This window comes from Rhincodon typus, chromosome 21 (genome assembly GCF_021869965.1).
Source record: "Rhincodon typus isolate 14 chromosome 21, sRhiTyp1.1, whole genome shotgun sequence".
NCBI classification, from domain to species: Eukaryota; Metazoa; Chordata; class Chondrichthyes; order Orectolobiformes; family Rhincodontidae; genus Rhincodon; species Rhincodon typus.
The window spans coordinates 3,400,698-3,421,794 of NC_063352.1; the positions used below are offsets into that span (position 1 = coordinate 3,400,698).

General features: G+C 40.8%; 1 protein-coding gene across 1 annotated transcript in view; it reads right to left on the bottom strand.

Annotated features, from left to right (window-relative positions):
• Positions 1-21,097, bottom strand: part of nomo (nodal modulator) — a 67,676-nt gene that overhangs the window by 45,066 nt on the left and 1,513 nt on the right. Inside the window, exons 2-13 of the mRNA XM_048609388.1 lie at positions 20,690-20,779; positions 19,798-19,843; positions 17,035-17,135; positions 15,675-15,778; positions 15,510-15,582; positions 14,041-14,193; positions 13,128-13,265; positions 7,808-7,897; positions 6,259-6,364; positions 1,892-2,042; positions 1,583-1,760; positions 492-633 (exon numbers count right to left, since the gene is read on the bottom strand). Of these exons, the coding sequence (XP_048465345.1) occupies positions 492-633; positions 1,583-1,760; positions 1,892-2,042; positions 6,259-6,364; positions 7,808-7,897; positions 13,128-13,265; positions 14,041-14,193; positions 15,510-15,582; positions 15,675-15,778; positions 17,035-17,135; positions 19,798-19,843; positions 20,690-20,779 (1,372 nt within the window). The remainder of the gene's footprint in view (positions 1-491; positions 634-1,582; positions 1,761-1,891; positions 2,043-6,258; positions 6,365-7,807; positions 7,898-13,127; positions 13,266-14,040; positions 14,194-15,509; positions 15,583-15,674; positions 15,779-17,034; positions 17,136-19,797; positions 19,844-20,689; positions 20,780-21,097) is intronic.

Consider the following 21,097-nt stretch of genomic DNA (forward strand, 5'->3'; position numbering starts at 1 on the left):
TTCCCCTCCCCCATTTCTGAAGAAGGGTCTAGGCCTGAAACGTCAGCTTTCCTGCTCCTCTGATGCTGCTTGGCCTGCTGTGTTCATCCAGCTCTACACCTTGTTATCTCAGATTCTCCAGCATCTGCAGTTCCTACTATCTCTTCTCCCACAGTTTTTTGAGTTTCATAGGGATGAATAAAAAAGTGTGGGGAATACATATAGCAACAATGATTTGCACTTCTCCTGGAGCATCTCCAACTAGTGACAGTACATTTGAACAGCATTTCAAATGTTTTATCACTTGTAAAACTAAACTTAAGTAGTTACACCAGTGTAGGTCTGAGAGAAGGAGAACAACACAGAAGTTTACAATCTTTACTTCACTGAAAGGAATACTGACCAAAGCTATGAATATAGAAGGAAAGACTAGTTTTAATTACAGGTGAAGCTCTGTTCATCAAAAACAGAGACTAATTCAACTAACATACACCCAGCAAACACCTACTTACCCAAACAGTGTACTTTGCCAGTCACAGATGCCATAAACTGGGTGAATGATAGATCCATAATGGGTGCATTTGTAACTGTGACAGTTTGAACCTTTGGCTTCAGTGCAAGTCCTGCTTTTGCTTCAGTTTCACTGACCATCACCTATTGAATTCATAATCAGTTAGACCAATACAAATACTATGCTAAACAGTGGGTATGTGGAATTCTTCATCCACCATTAACACTATTTCTGTAACCTCAATCTTAGTGTTTTCCAAAATCCTCAGATGCTTTGTAACGTGCAGTATGCAAAGCCAAAGTGAAACATCTAAACTAAGAAGGGAAAAAAGTAGAATGAGAAAAAATAAAAATCTTATTTATTCACTAGACTGCAGTTATTTTAGAGAGAATCCCAGCTCTTTTGACAGCCTGCATTAGCCAATATAAAGATTCTAAGGTCTCAATTTCAAACACATGGTGAGTTAGTGCAATGCAGTTGAGTGTCAGTCAGGGTGTTTTAATTGGCCCTTGCCCCTTAACTTGGGAAGGAACAATGATTGTTCCTGTCTCCAACTCTATCTAATCATCTCTGTTGGAAAGCACATTGGTGTGGACAGCAGTGGAGGAGTGGACAAAACTCATTTTGATACCTACACATAGAATATCCTGCCAACATTCCACCACCTACACCTAAACTTTAAAAATATTGACAACGTAGCACTGGAAATATTTTCAACACTAAATGCTTATCACATGTGCATGGATGAATATGCTAATTAGGCAGTTAGAATGTTAGGCTTACACCGATTTCATCTAAATGATTACATTAAACAACAAAGCAGACAGCTTTAAGTTCAATCTATACACAAATTTTTAACATTTGCATATAATCTAGTGGACATAATTTTCCTTACAAACTGGACTGGTTCAAGATCCTACATAAGAACAGACCTACAAATGAAACGAAGAACGACATTTTGACAATTAATCAATAGGGCCCCTAAGTTTACAAAGCAAAAATAAAGCTCCTAAAATGAAGCTGCCCCCTTTCATTCAAATACATAAATAATTTCAGATAATCATTGAACAGATTAAATAATATTAATTTCACCTGAATGATATAGGTTCCTGCTTTTGCTTGGAAACAGAATGATCCATGAGAATCCGTTTCTGTTATAACTGGTGAAGCTTTATCCTTACTTTGAGTGACCATTGCTAATTTATACTTGATGGGTGGTTTTAATCCTTCAGGGAACCGTTTGACAGCCACTTGCCCACAGACACTAAAGCTGTAGAGTAATGGAGAAACAATACAATGCTTTGTTGAAACTAGCTTCGAGACAAATAATATAGTGATGGAAAAGCCAGTTGAATACTTTTACATATAATGCATATTCCACCTGCTGCTGTAACCTCCTACCTTATAGCCACGATATCTGCCAATTGAGGTGTGTTAGGGGCGATCTTCACAGTAACTGGTTCAAAGAAGATGTGCTCCTTCTGCGTATTAATGGAGTATGTGCCTGTTGTCATGTTTTCAAGTCTGAATGAGCCATCTGCCTTTGTGGTTACTATATAATAAAGAAGAAAGCGGATAAACATGCAAGCATTCCAGGGGCTGCAAACAACAGTCTTTGTAATTTGGATTAGCATATAATGCATAATTTTCTTCTGGAAATGTCATTCTGCCAGCTTTATTTCACTGATTATCACACCACAGCATAAAATCAGTCACTTTAAACCTGCTGACATAGAAAATCTAAAGCAGAAATCCCCATGCCATCAATTTAAACACAAACAGGCATTAGTCTTGGCATTAAGTATAGCCATGCCACGACAGTTGTAACAAAATATTTGGGATAATTTCATTCAGAGTCTAAGAGTAATTTGGACCCCAGCTTATTCCCTATCATTTTATGCAATCAAATAGTGTTGCTTACAAAAACCCGATGGACAGCACACATATAACATCAATTTTTGACTCACATTTGGCCATTTGCAGAACAGCTAACAGGAACGGATTGACAGATTCCTGAAATATAACATCAATAGAACTGACCCCCCATCTCGTTGACAAGCAATGTGCAGACAATTTATTGACACTATTCCAAGCAAAAATACCCTCAGAATTAACTATTTCAGTTTTTATTCAGGTGTCTAACTCACAAGCACAATTACTTTTTTTTTAAAAAAAAGAGTCTACAGTGAATGACTGAGGTTTGTTTTTATTCTTAATTCAGAAATTTAAAAGAGTCAAAGTGTGTTTTAGAAAATTTTTTTAGACTGCAAAGGTTTTCTTTTTAAAACAGACTTTTTTTCCAATAAGGAGTTGTGTTTTCGTTCTGGAGAGTCCTATACATGGTCAGCTCTGGAGAATTTTCTTTCCTTATTGAAGAGGAAACATTTTTGTTCAGTTAATCAGCTAAGTGGTTGATTTTATTTAATTTTATATGTTTGATATATATTTTAAATTTTTTTCCATTTTAACATTATTTTCTGTAGGTAGTGAAAGATAGTTTATATACAGAGTGTTATTAAAACATTTTTTTTAGGCTTAACGTTATTAAGGCCATATATAAAGGTACAGAGTGAGATGGCTAGTAGATTTCGAAAAGTTATTGCCCAGCAGGATCAGTCAGATAGATGGATGACTGTCAGGAAAAGTAAGTAGGTAGTTCAAAAGTCTCCAGTGGCTATTCCTCTATCAAATAGATATTCATTTTTTGGAACAGTTGAAGGGAGTAGTCTCTCTGAGGAAAATGGAAGGGCCACTTAGTTATTGGACACTTAGAACAATTCTTGTGTTAGGCAGCGTTTGACAAGATTTAATAGAAGTACTGTTATAGGGGCCTTTCCTGTCAGGGACACAGACTGACGATTCTGTGGCAGTGAGCGTAAATTTAGGATGGTTTGTTGCTTTCTTGGTGCTAGGATTAAGAACATTTCTAAACGTTTCAAGCATATTGTTAAAGGTGAGATTAAGAAGCATCCATCAATCTCAAGGTCTCAGCTGTAAGAATTCATTGGGATTGAGTTGTTTTAACCTGGTTCTTAACTAGGCATGCTCACTCGCTGAGAGGCCACTTAGTACGATAAAACAGAAATGGGACAGTGATGGAATTAGCAATACTTTCTAACATTCATACTTTAGACAGTTACAGAAAATAGAAACATCTAAATTAGATGCAATAACGAATGCTCCCTGAGAAATTCTTTGCTATGCTATCTTTTCAGGATTAATGAGTAATGGACAATGTGCAATTGAAGGATATACTTGCCCTAGAGGGACTGCAACAAAGATTCACCAAACTGATCCCTGCAATGGTGGGACTGTCCTCAGAAGTGATTAAGGGGATTGTATTCTCTAGAGTTTAGAAGAATAACAGGTGATCTCATTGACACTTTCAAAAATCAACAGGAAAGATGCAGGAAGCATACTCCTCAGCATTCAGGCAGGTTTTTACAACCAGGGGACATAGTCTCAAAATAAAGGGCAGGTTGTTTCCAACTGGAAGAGGAGGTATTTCTTCACTCAGAGGATGATGAATCTTTGAAATAGAAAATTCCAAAGGGCTATGGAAACTCACTCAGAGAATACTCAAGACAAAGATCAGTAGATTTCTTAGTTGAATTAAAGACATTAAGAGATTTAGGGATCGTGCAGGGAAAATGCCATTGAGGCAGAAGATCAGCCATAATCTAGTTAAATAGCAGGTACTCCTGCTTCTATTTCTCATGTTCCTACATCCATTAGCTCTTCTCATCCATCTTGCTCATTTGTTAAGTGCTTGTACAATATAATGTTAAGAATTTTAGAAATTCAAACAGAAAACTTTACTCTATTTTATAACACAGACTGTGCCAAGTAAAACAAACCCGCTTGTTAATGATCTCAATATATTGACGCATGCGTGTATTTGCAGTTTTATACTCCACTTTCAATATAGGAATATACTTGTGCACGAGAAACTTACAGCAATAATGTCAAGCATCATATATTCATATTAGTGATATTTAAAACCAGAAAATATAATCATGTTTTGGTTGTAACTGCACAGAAACTTAATGAAACCAAAAAACAGAAAAGGCTATGATTAATAAGCTTCAGCAGTACACACTGTGCACAGGCCTTTGTTTCTCTATTGACTTTTTAAATATTAGCAAGTGTGACAATACTACAGCTTTAAAAGGTGTGTTTTGTCCTGGTTTCTTTAAGAAAAAGATTGGAGGACAGGTGTGGAGCAGTCTATGAGAAGATAAACAACGTGAAGTCTTGGGTGTTTTTTTTTGAAAGCTGGAACAATAGAAGCAGCCTGAACAGGTGTGGTCAAGCTCTCACCCACAGAACCAGGGATTTTAGGTTTAGCTTTCAGCTTTTACTGTTAGGGTCTTAAAGAAGTGAAAGCTATTTTTTTCCCTCTCTCAATTACAGCCAAAAACTGGGGGTTCTCTTCCTGGACTGCTGGATTGCATGTGAGACAAATCTGTGCTCTGAATTTGCCTTTTACCAAGGGTGTGTTTACAGCATGTTATTTTATTGGAACAGTTACTGTGTAGTGGTAAAATAATCGATTATTCTAAGAAGTTTTCCAATAGAGCTGTTATTCCAGTTCTTCTTTCTTTTGTTGTATTTTAATTGTAGTGTTTGAATAAATTATGTTTTGCTTAATGTCAAGTAGTTTGGCCAATCGAATTGCATCTGGAACACAGCACCTGACACCTTTTAAAACAAAAAAAAGTTAGGGTTTAGGCTACCTTCTTAATATATTTTGAGGGTGGCTGGTCTGGTCCTCAACACAGGTCAGGAATGAGACATTTCAGAGGGGATAAAAAATACTTTTTTCTGATACATATTTCCAATAGCAATTCACTTGCACATCGCGACACTCCATATTGTCGAGTCTCCAGATAATTAGAGATCGGATGCACAGCTGGAGATTCACATTGGACCCTGTGGAAGGTCCAGTGCACTGCATCCATGGAAAATGCCCAGGCAGTCTAAACTTGGAAAGGACTACTTGCTTACTCCCCAGGAATATGTGCTAAAGTCTCTGACTCCGGGTAGGAACCGGAGTCTTCAGACAGTTCAGCTCATCTGAATTGTCACATAGGAACTATTTGACAGAAAAATCCTTGTCAATTCCTAACACTTCAACCACTCAAACTGACCCTCTGCTCCCCTATCAATAGCCTACCCACTTGCACCCACTCCAACCACCTTAGTGAACTGCTCCCACTCCCAACTACCTACCATGCCTGAATATCTCCACAGCCTGAGTAATCTTCTGAAACCCCACCTAAACCTGACTCCCATCTTCTCATTCAACCAATTATATGCCCCTGACCTAAACGACTAGCCCCAACCCATCTGCCGCCTTGCCCAGTCGCCCCGACCCTGCCTTATCCACCCTCTCCATCCCCACCTTGCCCACTGATTCCAACTCCACCTCCCCGACTGCCCTGAAGCACTTCATCCTCCCTACCTATTCTGTAATATTCACACTGGACCTTTAAAACTTACAATCTGCCAGCCAGTGCCATATAAGTGTGGAGGGGAGTGATAACCACTCTTACCCAAGCTCTCCTGGGGCACTGCATGCCACATTTACGGGAAGCCAGGTTTAAAAGAAATGCACAGCAGTGTCGACGCTGCAACAAACCAAGCAGAGCAGCAACTCAATGGTAATTGCCAGAACCTGAAACTCCAGGGTAATATGTCCCCTCGTTATAATACAGCATAACTGCATTAAAACTGCATTGTTGCCACAGCCACCACCTTTCACGTACCTTTGATTTGGTTGCTGAGAATAACAGTAGCATAACGAACCCCTTGTCCATTTGGCCCATCCAAAACCCGGCCCGTAACAGAGAATCCCATCACTCGAAAGACAGGCTGCAACAAAGGACTTTGATAAGGAAATGCATACAAACAAGAAAATCTATACAAAGTTTTAAAGATAAACTCTGCTTTATAAACTGACCTGCAATGTACAGAATAAATGCTGTACACAGCAATAAACAAAAATATTTACTTCAGCTAATCAGTTCAGAACTGAAGAGAATTGAAATGTTAACTTTGTTTCTCTCTCCACAGATGCTGCCAGACCTGCTGAGCTTCTTCAACACTGTTTTTATTTCAGATTTACAGCATCTACAGTATTTTGCTTTTACTCACAAGATCATTGTTGGGAGACGGGTGAATGAAGTTGAGGTACTAATCAACCAGCATCTGACTAAAGTGTCAGACAGGCTAATCCTATTCCTATTAGGGTCTTTAGCTGTGCGAGTTGTCTGTGAAATTTTAAATTACACAGTAATGTACAAAGTTAATGTGTTACTACCCCAATGCAAATAGCTGGTTTCAAATGCACACCATGACAGTATTAAATTTGCCAATTCTTCTAAAACAGAACTTTGAAATGAGGGAAGTTGTTCCTATTAGTTTTTTTTTCAATTTATTGGATGCACAGTGGCTTAGTGATTAACACTGCTGCCTCACAGTGCCAGGGACCCGGGTTCAATCCCAGCCTTGGGTGACTGTGCAAACTCTACACAGACATTCTCCCCATGTCTGCACGGGTTTCCTCCGGATAGCCCAGTTTCCACCCACAGTCCAAGGATGTGCAGGCTATGTGGGTTAGCTATGGGAAATGCAGAGTTACAAGGATACGGCAGGAGGGTCGGTCTGGGTGGGATACTCTTCAGAGGGTCAGTGTGAACTCGATGAGCCAAATGGATTGCTTCCACACTGTAGGGATTCTATGACTCATACAAGTTAAACTGCCAGTACGCCACTCCAACGGAGATAACAGTCAGGCAAGCCAAGAAATTATGCTCAGCAATCTCTGCCAAGAACAGAGTGCTAGAAACAGTTACCAACATAAATGTCTTTTTAATTTCACTTCCTTTTCTACAGAAGTGCTCAATGTTCTCTTGTTATCTCCTGCAGACTATAGGTACACTGTTAGCAGATTGGCACGCTTGGTTTAGCTCTTTAACAGTAGCTCAGTTTGACGGATACAATATGCATACCTGGGACACAGTTATCATTTAACAGCAAATCACAGGCACTTGTCCTGCACTTACTGAAAAGCTGTACAAGCTGGAGTGCAGAATTCCATCAACTGCACTGGTTTCTAGTTAATTACTAATTAGAATTCATCAGCAAACAGCTTCCATCATGGAATGGCCCCACATTAAGGTCAGCATGACAATCAACACGTTAATTAATGGTTACACAGGAACCGAGGAACACAGAAAAAAAAAAATCTACTTATTTATACTCTTCTTAGTTATTCAAACAAACTGGACTCATGATAATTTTGCAGAACGTTACCTCAATCCTTAAACTGTTATGTGCCACAGAAAAATCTAATCTTGATGGGGCAACATCAAATGTAATTCTCTCACCTCTGTAGAACGGTACCTAGAATTTAAAGAATTAACAATATTATAATGTAAAGAATGCAAAGAAACTTATTGGGCTTTCAAACTTGACAAACCAACAATCATATGTTCATCAGAATAAATAGTGCACTCTTTTCACCAAACCTTACAGGCTAACCTTAATAAACTATCTAGTACTGATGTTTACTTCAAATAACTTGGAAAACTTAAGCTGCATCTATTTCACTAATTTAAAAGAATATGCAAAGAAACAAGGAACAAAACAAGTTCAACATGAACCATTTAAAATACAGGTGCTGGTAACACTATCTTCAAAAAGGCGACAGCAAACCTTTTATTTGGCAAAGGTTAACATGCATGCAATATTGAACCAGATTTGGATGCAGGTTTTAAAGTCTTCCCCACAAATAATTTTGCATTAAACAATACAAGTGTGTCTTGGTAAAGCCAAGGACGAGGGACACGTTGCACCGTCAACAGGAAATTCTAGATGAGACAACTATCCACTCTTCACAGGACGTCTCACTGCAGGAAGGAAGTGATATAAGTCAGGAATCGTGACTGGCTTGGAGGGGAACTTGCAGGGGGTGGTGTTCCCATGCGCCTGCTGCCCTTGTCCTTCCAGATGGAAGTGGTTGTGGGTTTGGAAAATGGTGTCTAAGGAACCTTGGTGAATTTCTGCAGTGCATCCTGTAGATGGTACATACTGATGATACTGTTTGTCAATGGGGAGGGTGTGACTGTTGAAGGTGGTACACAGATACAATTTACCATGCTGCTTTGTCCTGGATGGTGTTGAACATCTTCAGTAATGTCGGAGCTGCACTAATCCAGGCAAGTGGAGGTTATTTATCACACTCCTGTCTAGTGCCTTGAAATTGGTGGACAGCAATTGGAAAGACAGGAAGTGAGCTTCCCACTGCAGAATTCCCAACATGTGACCTACTCTTGTAGCGACATGAGTAATATGGCTAGTCCAGTTCAGTTTCTGATCAATGCTGACCCCAGGATGTTGACAGTTGGGGATACGGTAATGGTAATGACTAATGAACATCAGGCAGTCCTCCTAACGCAGATGCTCACTCTCTAAACAGCATGAGGGAATGCCACTTGTATTATATTTTGGGTATTTTTCACATTTCTTCAAAAGCCGCTCAAAGATTTTAACCTTTTGTTCTTTAGTTTGACAGCAGCAACAGAAATGCAGAGAAGTAAAACTAATGAATGATCAACTCCAAGAAAGATTTTAAAAATTTCACCTAATTGCTGTGAGCTCCCAGTGGAATTTACCCTTCTATCGCTCTTAGGTATTTGTACTTCTTCAATATCTGCTCTGCATCTTTTCAATGACATTATTCCTTTCTTTTTTTCCCAACTTCCACTCTTTTCAGTCCTCTCCATATCTTCTTCACTGACACAGTTTAATTGTCTTCCTGTTCCCTATCCTTCCATGTCCTGTAAAGTGCCTTTAGTCTGCTTTCCCCACTGCAACAACTTAGGAGATTTACTTCTATTTAAAAACGAACAGAAGTTTGTAAATGAAGAAGGAGGGGCAGGTGATTGAGGCCAATAGTCAGCTGCAGATTACGTCAGTAAAATGTCAAAATGTGAGGTCATGTACTTTGGTGGAAAGAGTGGAGGAGCTGAACATTATTTAAATTGACAAAGACTGCCAAAAGCTGCTGCACAGAAGGATTTAGGTGTCCTTCTACATGAATCACAAAGAGCCAACACCTAAGCATAGCAAATATTAGGGAAAACAAATGGGCTATTGGCCTTTATTTCAAAGGGAACAGAGTGTGAACATATGGAAGTCTTACTTAAACTATACAAGGCATTATTCAGACCACACCATACTCACTCATCTCCATCCACATGGATGAGGAGAACCACCAATTCGACTGGGACAACACCAAGATCCTGGGACAAGCTAAGCAGAGACAGGCACAGGAATTCCTAGAAGCCTGGCACTCCACGAAGAAAGCCATCAATAAACACATAGAACTCGACCCCATATACACTCCACTACGAAGAAAAACTGTAAGTGAGGCAATCTAGCTCAACGGACTCCAGAGTTTAAAAACCAGGCGGGAAAACAACAGCACTTCATCGGAGGCTGCACTGATGATGTTACCCAGCAGGGTAATGAAACGTCTGCGGAACAACAAACCAGCTCGGCGAGCCAACCAACCGCAACACCAACAACCCGAGCTACAAATCTACTCCGAAACCTTAGACACCTACAATACTGTGAACAGTTCTGGGCCCCTTACCTAAAGGAAAAATATAGTGGCATTTGAATTAGTCCACATAAGGTTCACTCAGTTGATCCCAAGTATGGAAGGATTTTCTTGTGAGTAGGTTTGGCTCGTAGTCAATAAAGTTTAGAAGAATGAGAAGCGACCTCATTGAGACCTGTCAGATTCGTAGAGTGATTGACACAGTAGGCGGGGAAATACTGTTTCCTCCTGTGGGAGAATCTGTGATCAGAAGATCAAAATAAGAGATCACACATTTAAGATGGAGATGAGGAGACAGACTGTGGACTTCTTTCCCACAGAAAGCTGTAAAGGCTCTGTAATTAAATCTATTCAAGATTGAGATGGATGGATTTTTAATCACTAAAGAAAACAAGAGTTCTAGGGAAAAGGCAGGAAAGTGCAGTTGAGGATTTTCAGATCAGCCATGATCTTACTGAATGGCGGGGCAGCCTACTTCTGCTATTACGTCTCATGGACTTATTAGCAGTGCAAGGCAAAACCAGAAAGTAGCACCAAATGCAGTGGGACAGCAAGACTAAGCCGGTCAACGGAGGCTGCAGGAGAGGACCCAAAAAATTAAAATGTTAATTAACTTGCATCAACAAAATCAAATTTTCCGCAGTGGGGCTTATGAAGGAAAACGTAGGCCCCTAGGGACACCTGGTATCCAGAGTTTGGGACTGCAGACAAAGATTTTCTAGTAAAATAGCTGTGTTTTCTGCCTTCAAGGAGCACGCACAGTGACACATCTGCACATATCCGAGTGAATGAGATTTGAAGTGTTTCAATTGTCCCCCGATTTTCATGCACGATTTTACTGGAGTTCGGGAACCAGGAGGAGGGATCAGGAACTGGGCAGATTGAGGGTGAGGGTAAGGGTAAGAGATGAGGAATTGGGAAGCTGAGACATGTTGGAAACTGGAAGACTAGTAGAGCTCAGCATCTAGGAGTGGGGATTTGGGAACCAGGAAGGAGATTTTCAAAGTCCAGGGTGAGCCACTGGACCAACCTGAATCAATTCTCAGATCTCAGGTGCCTCTTGAAAACAAGGACAGGCACTGACAATGGAATTCAACATTTCCTCCAGTATGCCAGCACAGCCTTTGACCCTCTGAGTGACTGATGCCAAAAACGTCAAACCAGGCACCAAGCTCATGGTCTTCAGAGCAGCAGTTTTGCTTCCCTTCTAAACCTGTTGGAGATGTGGACCACGTACAGCAGTCACCTCAAATCCCTACAAATATCTCAAATTATGCCTCCACAAAATCCTACAGATCCATTGGAAGGATTAGCACTCTAATATCAGACCAACATCCCCAGTATGAATGCACGGGTCATGGTTAATCTTACGGGCCATACATTCCGTATTTCTGACCTAAGATGAGATCACTACTCTTGAGGTCCATCACAGGCAATGGTTATCAGATGTACAGAGGAAATACTTCAACAGCATCCTCGAATCCTCCAAGTAAAATTGCAAAATCCCAACCAAATTGTCAGAATCTCTTGTCAAAGACTATCCAAGCGTCCGCAAAGATACCAACCATCTCTGACAGGCCCAGGTGGAGGCAAAATGATATAAGCATCGCTGACTAGAATTTATTGCCCATCTCTAATTGCCTGGAGAGCAGTTAAGAGTCAACCACATTGCTGTGGGTCTGGAGTTACAGGTAGGCCAGACCATGGTAAGGGCCGCCCCTAAAGGACATTACTGAACCAGGTGGATTTTCCAATTATCAGCAAGTGGTGGGCATGGTTTGAGCAGTTCGCTATTCCTCCATATTTTATTGAATTCAAATTTCACCATCTGCCTGGGGTTCTGGATTATTATCCCAGTGGAAGTAAGTATCACTCCATCACAGCCTTCCCATTAGAAGAGAGCAGGTGACACCTACACACACCAGCGAAAAGCAGCTAGCTTTGTTGACTATAGTTAAGTACAGACTATAATTCTAGAGAACACCTCCTCTAAAGTCGAGCAGACCCAGGCTCCAACTCCAAAGATGACACTGGTGTCATTTCCTTTACTCTACGCAGTCAGGTCAAAGTTTTATTTTTACAATTTCCCACTCCGTTTGTTGCATGTAAATGCACAACTTTTTAAAACTTATTCTTTCATTGGATGTGGATATTGTTGGTTAGACCAGCATTTGTTGCTCATCCCTAACTGCCCCTTGAACTTAGTGACTTGCCCTTTCAGAGGGCAGTTAAGAGTCAAGCAGATTACAAACACATGCAGACTGGACCTGGTAACAATACCAGATTTTCTTCTCTAAGGGACAAAGGACTATCACTGCTTGGTCAGAATTCCAGGTTTACTCACTGACTTTAAATTCAACCAGCTGCCATGGTGGGATATGAACCTGTGACCTCAGGATATTAACCTGAATTACTATCCAGTGATGATACCTAAGGTTTTAGAGTAGATTTGTAGCTTGGGTTGTGGATGTTGTGGTTGGTTGGCTCACCGAGCTGGTTCGTTGTTTTTCCGCAGAAGCTTCATTACCCTGCTGGGTAACATCATCAGTGCAGCCTCCGATGAAGCGCTGTTGTGTTTTCCCGCCTGTTATTTGAACTCTGGTGTCCGTTGGGCTGGATCACCTCACTTCCGGTTTCCCTTCGCAATGGAGTGTATATGGGGTCGAGCTCTTTCTTTTTCTTTCACTGGTACTCCACGAAGAAGTCGACCCCATTTACACTCCACTGCGAAGGAAAACCGGAAGTGAGGTAATCCAGCTCAACGGACCCCAGAGTTTAAATAACAGGCGGGAAAACACAACACCGCTTCATCGGAGGCTGCACTGATGATGTTACCCAGCAGGGTAATGAACCGTCTGCGGAAAAACAACAAACCAGCTCGGCCAGCCAGCCAACCACAACAGTGATGATACCGTGATACCACTGTCTCTTCCTCTCTGCCGTTCGTGTAAACCCAGAAAGGACACTTCAAAACCTTTCTGATGCAGCCTGGAAAAATCACTTACTCACCACTATATATTCTCCACTGGGGAGGGATGGGAAAATGAACGATCCATCTTCTCCTGACACAACACTGCACAGGAAAGGTGAGGCTTCATCTGCTGTTTGAAATCCTTCAACAGGAGAAAAATTACAGCCAAAGGTATCCTATCAGGAAAAGACACTGCATTACTTGCCACAGAAACGTCTTCGCAAGATGAAAAATAATGACAATTTAGAGGCTTCCAAAGGGATCAACCATAATTGCAATAATCCCACAAGAGTACCCCTGCTTATTTAGCTGTGTCAAAGATGTTTAAAAGAGAAAAGTGAAATACAGCAAACTTTTATTAACCAGCATCTATGGAGCATGCCAGTTGATCAAATTTTCCGTATAATCAAGAGGTCCACATTATCAATGTAAAAACACATTAAGTAATAGAAATATAATGTAGGGGGTATACACATCAGTGTTATACTATAGTTACAGCATAAACCACTTAAGTAATAATGCAGACCTTGCCTTAAGTAAAATTTACCAGCAGAGAGCCTTCTCACGCACACCCTCAACTGACTACACAGACATCACGGAGATCACAGTATGTGAGGAGAAAATGATTCAAAATTGAAATCACTGTTGATATTTTTTGTGACCATTCAATTGAACAACAAATATATTTACACTGATGTAAATAAATTAACTGTAATAATTGGACAGAATAATACAGTAAACTTCACAGTTTTTGAAGAATATAATTTTTGCTGGTTTACCAAGAGTGCTTGTTCATAAGGAACCGATTAAAACAACATTTGATGTAAATACATTTTTAAAAGGATAAACTGTGTGCCTTTTAAGAACCAAACCCAATAGCAAATAATTCGGGAACTTTACATAAAATCCTAATTCAGCTGTTTATACGAAGATCAGATCATTCACACTCACCTGCCTGGCGACCGATGAGGAAAACAGTAGGAACACTACTCCTTTCATTGGTTCTCCATCACTACGTACAGAGCCCACAACCTCATATCCAGCAACAACAAGAGAATCAAACGCGTTTGCATTAGAATTCAGCACCTGTACTGAGGTAGACGCCTAAAGAACAACAGAAGAAATAGTATCTTACAATTCAAACCACCTACTATAGCTAAACAACTTCAGGCTTCACCTGAAAATTCTAATGAAGAAATTCAGTTTATTAATATAGGGCACCCCCAACAAAAGAAAAATCACAAGGTAAATGAAAACCCCAACATTCATGATACAATAGGGACAAACACAAGGAAATTAACAGAAACCATCAGAAACAAAGAACGTAGGAGCAGGATAAGGCTATTTGACCCCTTAACCATGCTGCTGATCATCTATCTCAAAGCCATATTCCCACTTCCTCCCCATTCTCCTTGATGCCTGTAAAAATCTAAAAACGTATCAATCTCATTGTGGAATATATTCAATCACTTGTTCTCCACAGCCTCCTACAGTAGAGGATTCCACAGGTTCACAACCCTCTGAGTGAAGAGATTTTTCATCACCTCAGTCCTAAATCAACTACCCGAGATTGAGACTGTTTCCCCTGGGTCTAGATGCCCCAACTAGGGAAAACATCCTCTCTGCATCTAATCTGAACAGCCCTGTAGGAATTGTATACGTTTCAATTCGATCCTCTCCCATCCTTGTAAACTCCAGGGAATACAGGCCCAGTCAAACCAACCTCTGTCTTCACAGGACAGTCCTGCCAAAAACAGCATCAGGCTCGTGAAACTCCACCGCATTCCCTCTACGGCAAGTATATATTTTTTAAATTCATTTGTGGGACCTGGGCATCACCGGCTGGGCCAGCATTTATTACTCATCCCTAGTTGCCTTTGAGAAGGTGGTGGTGAGCTGCCTTCTTGAACCACTGCAGTCCACCTGCTGTGGGTCGACCCACAATGCCATTAGGTAGGGAGACCAAAATTACATGCAACAATCTAATGGACCTGCTCAGATAGGATGTAAAGAACATGTGTAAATCTCAAGTGGTTTATATGCCTATGTTAACTTCAGCCAGAGGTTCAAATTGCTGGATTATTATTAAACACTGTCTTCCAAATACATTCAGGGTTTTTTCTGATGTTTGCACTGGAAGGGTGAGTACATGCTGAAGCTAATAGACAGTAGCATCACTAATGTGTGACACTATTTGTTAATGAATGACATTTCATTGAGAGATAATCAGCAGGTCATCAGGATCCTCTATGCCTGTTACACAACTACAGTCACACCATCTGAACCTGGAATGGATATATAATATATATTTATGTGAGACCACATAAAAATACTCACTGAAACACCAAAAATTATTCACCTTCAAAATTATCCACATCTACAGCTACATGCTATTAACCAATTATCACAAGCAAACCTACCTTCTGTAGAGTCCAGGTGGGGTGGGATGCAAAGATTTCATAGTCACCAGGTAGCACCTTTGTAAATACATACCTGCCAAAGGAAACACAAGTGAGATTTCTTTCAGAGAGAAAGTGAACTCCTCCTCTTCACCATAGTGAAGATATTGATAAACAGGTACATACTTTCCTCCAGTTTGAGTCAATGAAGTCTGGTCAACAACTGTTCCAACCTTTCTTAAGGTAACGTGAACCCCAGCAGGCCCTGAGGTTTGACCTTTGCTTAAGACCTAATAAATTAAAAAAAGTCAGAATATTTCAAAATCATGAAAAATGTACTTTTCTTGTATATACATTTACAGGATGTGGGTGTTGCTGGCTATCACAGCATTTATTCACCATCCAAACCAGCTGTGGAAGTGGTGAGCTGCCTTCTTGTAGTGTGGGGACACCCAAATGCTGTAGGGAGGGAATTCCAGGATTTTGACCCAGCGACACTGGAGGAACGGCAATATATTTCCAAGTCAGGACGGTGAGTGGCTTGGAGGGGAACTTGCAGGGGTGGTGTTCCCATGTATCTGCTGTCCTTGCCCTTTTAGGTGGTAAAATCATGGGTTTGGAAGGATCTGTCTTAAGAGCCTTGGTGAGTTGTTATGGGACATTTTGTAGTTGGAACACGCTACTGATATTACGCATTGGTGATGTGGGGAGTGAATAAGGGGAGGCAATGGCCTAGTGGTATTATCGCTGGACTGTTAATCCAGAGACCCAGATAATGTTCTGGGGACCCGGGTTCGAATCCCGCAATGGCAGATGGTGGAATTTGAATTCAATAAATATCTGGAATTAACAATCTAATGACGACATGGTCGATTGTCGGAAAAACCCATCTGGTTCACTAATGTCCTTTAGCGGCGGAAACTGCAACCAATACCTGGTCTGGCCTACATGTGACGCCAGACCCACAGCAATGTGGTTGACTCATAGCTGCCCACTGGGCAATAAATGCTGCCTAGCCAGCGACACTCTCATCCCACGAATTAATAAAGAAAGTTGATGATGGTGGTGCGTAGGATGGCAATCAAACAAGTTGCTTTGTCCTGGATGACCTCAAGCTTCATATTGGAGCTGACCCCATCCAGGCAAGTGGGGAGTATTCCATCATACTCCTGCCTTGTGCCTTGTAAATGCGAACAGAGTTTCGGGAATCAGCAGGTGAGTTACTCACTGCAGAATTCCCAGCCTCCGACCTGCTCTTGTACTTTTACCCACCGGCAATTTTATGACATGATATGTAAATAATCAATGGCAGATGCTTAGCTTTAATAGCAAAATGGCAACTTGAAGACAGAACTCCTGTCACTGGGTTTCTTCATGAATAATCATCTTGCGTTTCATGGATTTGAAATGTCTTCAGCTTACTCCACCAAATATATTAAATCAATTATTTCCAATAAGGCACGAAAATGGTTTTACAGTAGCGGTACCGTCTAGAAACAATTCAATGGCTATATGTTTCTCCAGCAACCTGAAAATTCACTCTTACCTTTCCAGAGACAGAAAACCCAGTGAAGACAAAATTGATGTCCTCGCCTTTGGTGCAAATGTCATTAATACCATCGACATGAAGATCCACATTTGTAGGTTCTGTTCATAAAATGAAACAATTGTCTTCTTAAAAGTAGTGAATATTTATAAACTAGCAGACTTCTTGTGGCATGGCTCAAATTCAGGTGATATTGCATTTTCACAGACAGGAGTGCTAATAGGTGCAATGCAATATTCTACAGCTAAAATGAAGGTGTTTCCCTTCATACTGACAAAGGCTGATCACTGTTGAGTAAGTACAGTTTCAGATCAATGTATAATGTCCAGCAAGGGAACTCTTTTTCTAAAAACACTAAGTTTTTACCTTCAGATCAGATCCACACAGTATCCCAATAAATTTTATCGAAAAGGATGATTATTTTGCATCAGTTATAAAGTTTGGACAGCCAGCATTTGATTCGTACGTTTTAAATTTACTTGCATTTATTACTTGGGTTCTAAACCATGTGTAATACATAAAGCTAAGTAGTTAGAAGCCACCATCCACAGATCTATCACAAGATCATAGACTGGTTATAGCACGAGGCCATTTGTGAAATTAATGTATTGCCGTTCCTGTCTTTTGCACATAATCCTGCATATTCCTCCTCTTCAAATAATGATCCTATTCCCTCTAGAGAAAGAAACAGAGTTAACATTTCAAGGCTGTTGTAACTTGGGGAAGAAGAGTCATATTGCACTCAAAACATTAACTGGGTTTCTCCAGCATTCTCTGTGTTTATTTAAGATTTCTGCACGATTTTGCCTTCATCCCTCCAGACTGCCTTCATTGAACCCTGCCTCCACCACACTCTCAGGGAGTTCATTCCAGATCCACGCACTGCATGAAAAATATTTTCTCAATTCTTCGTTGTTTCTTTCTCCAAGCATCTTCCTTCCTCCTTGCCCTCCAAACACAGCTGTGGGGACCATTTAAAATTATTCCCAGGTCAAAAGTGGTTCCAAAATATAAAAGTCAATTCCTTATCAAGTGGACCAATGCAGCTGTGATAGCTGCAGATGAACCCTTAGTCCTATTTCAGGGAGCTTTGATGCAACATTCAAATATTCTGAATGCAACTGACAGGTGCCACAGAAGTACTCCATGATGATGCCAAACAAAATTGAAGCAAATGTTTTCAAAAGTACAGATTTGTAGAGTCCCATAGGTTGAATGTTCATAGAATCATAGAATCCCTACAGTGTGGAAACAGGCCCTTCGGCCCAACAAGCCCACACCGAACCTTGGAGCATGCCACCCAGACCCATCCCCCATAACCCATCAAATCTACACACCCCTGAACCCTACGGGCAATTTAGCATGGTCAATTCACCTAACCTGCACATCTTTGGACTGTGGGAGGAAACCAGAGCACTCGAAGGAAACACGCAGACACGGGGAGAACGTGCAAACTCCACACAAACAGTTGCCCGAGGGTGGAATTGAACCCGGCTCCCTGGCACTGTGAGGCAGCAGTGCTAACCACTGAGCCACTGTGCCGCCCCAATGTTCTATGGATTAACTGTTGAATAAAATTTTTACTCTTTCAAAGGAGATTTTTGCAAATCTATTGCTGCTTCAGATCTGTGTTGGACAAACTGACACACTGCCTGAAGGCTGTCAGAGCATGTTAGCATGTTACCTGCCCAGGGAGTGGGTCAATGTATAGATGGGTCCCATATGTATTTGACCTTCCTATTATATCCCTGGAAAACAAGTGGCAGAATTTGCAGGTTTTTTACAACTGTACTGATTGATTTATTGTCATGTGTACCGAAGTACAGTGAAAAGCTTCGTTTACAAGCTGTACAGGTGGATCATAGTAAGCAAGGATGCACAGATCAAAGCTTGTAAAAGATCTTAGACAGAGGCACACAGGTTACATTACACAGCGCATGCTCTGGGCGAGACCAACATCAACAAGATCAGTCTTATTTGAGGCTAGAGAGTCCATTCATCAGTCTGATAGTGGCCGGGAAGAAGCTGTTCCTGAACCTGCTGGTGCGTGTGTTCAGGCTTCTGTACCTTCTGCCTGACAGAACAGGTTGTAGGAGATCATTACCGGAGTGTGATAGGTCTTTAATGATGTTGGCAGCCTTTCTGCGGCAGCGAGCCATGTAAAGAGAGTCCATGGATGGGAGGTTGGCTTCTCTGATGGTCTGGGCTGTGCATACAACCTTCTGTAGTTTCTTACAGTCCTGGGCAGAGCAGTTGTCATACTAGGCCGTTATGCACCCAGACAATATGCTTTCACTGGTGCATCTATAGAGGTTTGTGAGGATCCCTATGGACATGTCAAATTTCTTGAGCCGCCAGAGGAAGGAGAGGCATTGTTGTGCCTTTTTGACCATCGCATACGTACATTTACGACAACTCTGCACCTACACCACGAGATACTTACTGGCAAGTTTCTAAATAAAAAATCCATTTACAGGTTTGTTATTCATCTGTAATCAGCTGTTATTTTAACAACAAACAATGTTGTTTTACGATCATAACTGTAAAGAATTTAAGATTGCTATTGAGCTGGTAATCATGGACAAACAATTACAGACCCATTATTCGGCAATGGTGTGACCCTAACATTTCAGTATCATCAGTAATGCACCATGTTAATTCATTTAAAGTCATTTCACACAAGAGCGTGTAACAATCAATCAACAGTGTAAATATTTCAAAAAGACACATTCGCTTGTGTAGGCTGAATAATGAGGTACTCACCAAAGCTCCAGCCAAGAGGTGGCTCAATCTTTAAAACGAAATCCCCCTACAAAGCAAAGAAAGACATGGTCTGACTACACACAAAGTATAATACGCAAGATGGATGACAGTACATTCATCAAACATTGACCGCTCACCAACGGAATTATGAATCTGCAGATTTCTTTAACACAGTTTTTAGTACAATGTTCTAAATCAGAGCATTTACTGAAAATGTAAACAATTCATTCTACAGAATTTCATTTCCAGTGAAACTCAGATTTTTTTTAATCGAGGCATAGAGCTTTACAGCATGGAAATAGACCCTTTGGTCCAACCCATCCATGCCAACCAGATATCCTAAATTAACCTAGTTCCCATTTGCCAGCATTTGGTCCATATCCCTCTAAACCCTTCCTATTCACATACACATTCAGATGCCTTTAAATATTGTAATTGTACCAGTCTCCACCACTTCCTCGCGCAGCTCATTCCATACATGCACCACCATATGCATGAATAAGTGGGCCCTTAGGTCCCTTTTATATCTTTCCCCTCTCACTTTAAACTTATGCCCTCTAGTTTTGAACTCCCCTACCCTGGGGAAAGGACCTTGGCTATTCACCCTATCCATGCCTTTCATGATTTTATAAACCTCTGTAAGCCCTCAGCCTCTGATGTTCCAAGGTATTAATGTAATGAGTCACCCTAGTTTCACAAACTAAACTGGCTGCCATTGTTCAAATGACTGTAGGTGCATGTCTCTCAAAAGTAGGAAGATCAATAAAAAATTTGGATCATATGAAGAGTTTTGAATCTAAGAACAGGCTTTGTCCCAAACTAACAAGTCAAGGTGAGCACAAATTAATATTACTATCATAAAATGCACGAAGCGGTTTTTAGTACAAATTACCTTATCGTACAGCGGAATCATGAAGTAACCATTGTTGGGTGCACAATCTGTCTGGTATTTCAGTGTGCCTTGTTTTGTGTACAATTTAATCTGTGAAGCAAACAGAGATTTCATTCAACATTACAGAGGTTTTAAAACTGTTACTCCTAAATCTCAGTTCAAAAGGTAGTACTTGCTTGATCATTTATTCCCTTACCTCTTCTTAACCTCTCCCCTCGCCTGAGGCATGGTGACCTTCAAGTTAAACCACCAACAGTCATCTCCCTCTAACTTTCCTGCTCCCCTGATGCTGCCTTGCCAGCTGTATTCATCCAGCTCCACACCTTGTTATCTCAAACTCCAGCATCGGCAGTTCCTACTATCTCTCTCTAACAAGAGACTAGCCCTATGGTCTGATAGGACTATGGT